At 37.0% G+C, this 2186-nt stretch overlaps 2 protein-coding genes across 2 annotated transcripts in view; both read left to right on the top strand.

Annotated features, from left to right (window-relative positions):
• Positions 1–1589, top strand: part of LOC106884373 (tolloid-like protein 2) — a 109836-nt gene extending 108247 nt beyond the window's left edge. Inside the window, exon 8 of the mRNA XM_052966704.1 lies at positions 1480–1589. Within this exon, the coding sequence (XP_052822664.1) occupies positions 1480–1589 (110 nt within the window). The remainder of the gene's footprint in view (positions 1–1479) is intronic.
• Positions 1590–1620: 31 nt separating this feature from the next.
• LOC106884382 (transmembrane protease serine 11B-like protein) overlaps positions 1621–2186 on the top strand; it is a 17152-nt gene continuing 16586 nt past the window's right edge. Inside the window, exon 1 of the mRNA XM_014935735.2 lies at positions 1621–1682. Coding sequence (XP_014791221.2) covers positions 1621–1682 — 62 coding nt within the window. The remainder of the gene's footprint in view (positions 1683–2186) is intronic.

The following is a 2186-nucleotide window of genomic DNA, read 5'->3' as shown; positions in this document are numbered from 1 at the left end:
CTTTTTCAAGTAAATACAATTATTATTGTCTTCTTTTAAATCTATTTCAAAAATGCTTCTCAAAACTGCTTTCTTTGTTTTTTCTTTATTAATCTGTAGTGGCGCGAAATTATAGCCGCCATTAAGGAAGTACAATCTACGCATGCGCAAGGGACTTGCCTTCCCGAAAGCCCCCTCGAGTGCGCATGTGTAGTAAAACCAGTACTTAAAGCGCTTCGCGCGCTTTCTAAGCCTCTTTAGCGCGATGCTTTCGACGTGACAACTACTTGCTCCTTTGGCATGCCTCAATAGAGCTCTTAATATCCAGATGCTGATTGCAGGTCAACCAGCGGCTGCTAGGCTGAATAACACAGGACTTGTAAAGCCAAGCTTCACCAAAATAAAACATATTTTTATTATGTTGTTAATTGTTCTACTGTTTCTAAATATATAATTTTGTTGAAAGGTGATAGAGAGAGGCTAAATCTCTATTGCTACTATCAACCTTTTACAAATCTATAAATAACACATATTGCTCGCGGTTCTTTGAAAACGGTAAAGTCAGCTTTACATGTTGAGTGGCCTGTTTTAGCCTTCACGATGGGGAGCTCTTTTTATCCTTATCTTTTATTTTGTATCCTTTACATGGACTGCAACCATGGACTGCTGAGGCATTTGCGTTGAAGGTTTGGTTAAACAGATCGTCTCCACTGCTTATTTTAATACCCAACACTTATTCTATCGGTTCTCTTTCGCTGAAATGCTGAGTTAAGGAGAAATAAACAAACCAACACCGGTTGTCAAGCGGTGGAGAAAGACACACACACACACACGTATACACGACGGGCTCTTGACATAAATTCAGCCTACCAAATTCACTCATAAGGTATTGGTCGTCTCGGAGCTATACTAGTAGACACATACCCAAAGTGTCGCGTAGTGGGCCTGAACTGAAAACCATATGGTTGCAAAGCGAGGTTTTTAACCAAACGGCCATACATGTGCCCCACACACACACACACACGCGCGCACACATAGATAGATAGATAGATAGATAGATAGATAGATAGATAGATAGATAGATAGATGTGTTTGTATATTTAATGAAAGCCAGTTAGATATAAGGTGAGAAAGACAGACCACCTGGCAAATAGGGTATTCAATATGGGAGTGTTTCTTCCACAAACTCGACAGAATCTGCCGATGATAACTGTATTGAAGCTCATAAATTCTCTAGTGTGCAAGTAACAGCAGGATTTAATATAAATAATATATAGATATATGCATATATCCATACATATATGTACATACCTACATCTATATGTATACATACATGCATATATGGGTACAGGACATAAAAAAAAAAACGTTAAACACAATGAGAAACGAAAACATAAAAACCAAAACAGAAAACGAACTTTTTTCGAACAACGAAAAACAAATATACAGAGAAACGAGACATGCAACATAAAGAGTATAACCCTTCGTTTGTTGTCCCAGTTCCATTTACTCCGCGTTCTGTCGATACACCGTTCAATGAGACTCGCGAATGTATATTTTTGATGTTTTACAAGAAAAGAACATCGTCTAACCACATCCTATTTTTTTAAAAAAACGTTGTTGTATATATCGTTTCATGTTATGTTTATCTTTTTAGATTGTCCTCTGCGATGTAGAAATGGCGGTGTCTGTGAAAATCATCGGTAAGTTGAACACTATATTCCTTTAGAAAACGTAAGCCGTCAATAATGACGGTGGAGGTTTTACTAAACGTTGAAACAATTACAACATTTTGGCGATTTTCTAATTGGAGATATTGTTTAAAAATGGACGTGATGAAAGTTACTAATGAGAGTATGAAGATGTGAATAAAAAATGCCAAAATAACAGGAAAATAAGAAAATTATATTTATCACTCCCCAAATATTATATAAGTTTTATTACTTTTAATATATACTCTTTTACTTTTATACTCTCTTACTTGTTTCCGTCATTTGACTACGGCCATGCTTCAGCACCGCCTTTAGTCGAGCAAATCGACCACGGGGCTTATTCTTTGTAAGCCTAGTACTTATTCTATCGGTCTCTTTTGCCGAACCGCTAATTTTACGGGAACGTAAACACACCAGCATCGGTTGTCAAACAATGCTAGGGGGACAAACACAGACACACAAACACACACACACACACATATATATATATATATA

This window comes from Octopus bimaculoides, chromosome 3 (assembly GCF_001194135.2).
Source record: "Octopus bimaculoides isolate UCB-OBI-ISO-001 chromosome 3, ASM119413v2, whole genome shotgun sequence".
Lineage (NCBI taxonomy): Eukaryota > Metazoa > Mollusca > Cephalopoda > Octopoda > Octopodidae > Octopus > Octopus bimaculoides.
The sequence above is the reverse complement of the archived record's forward strand: the minus strand, read 5'-3'. Positions and strand labels throughout refer to the sequence as shown.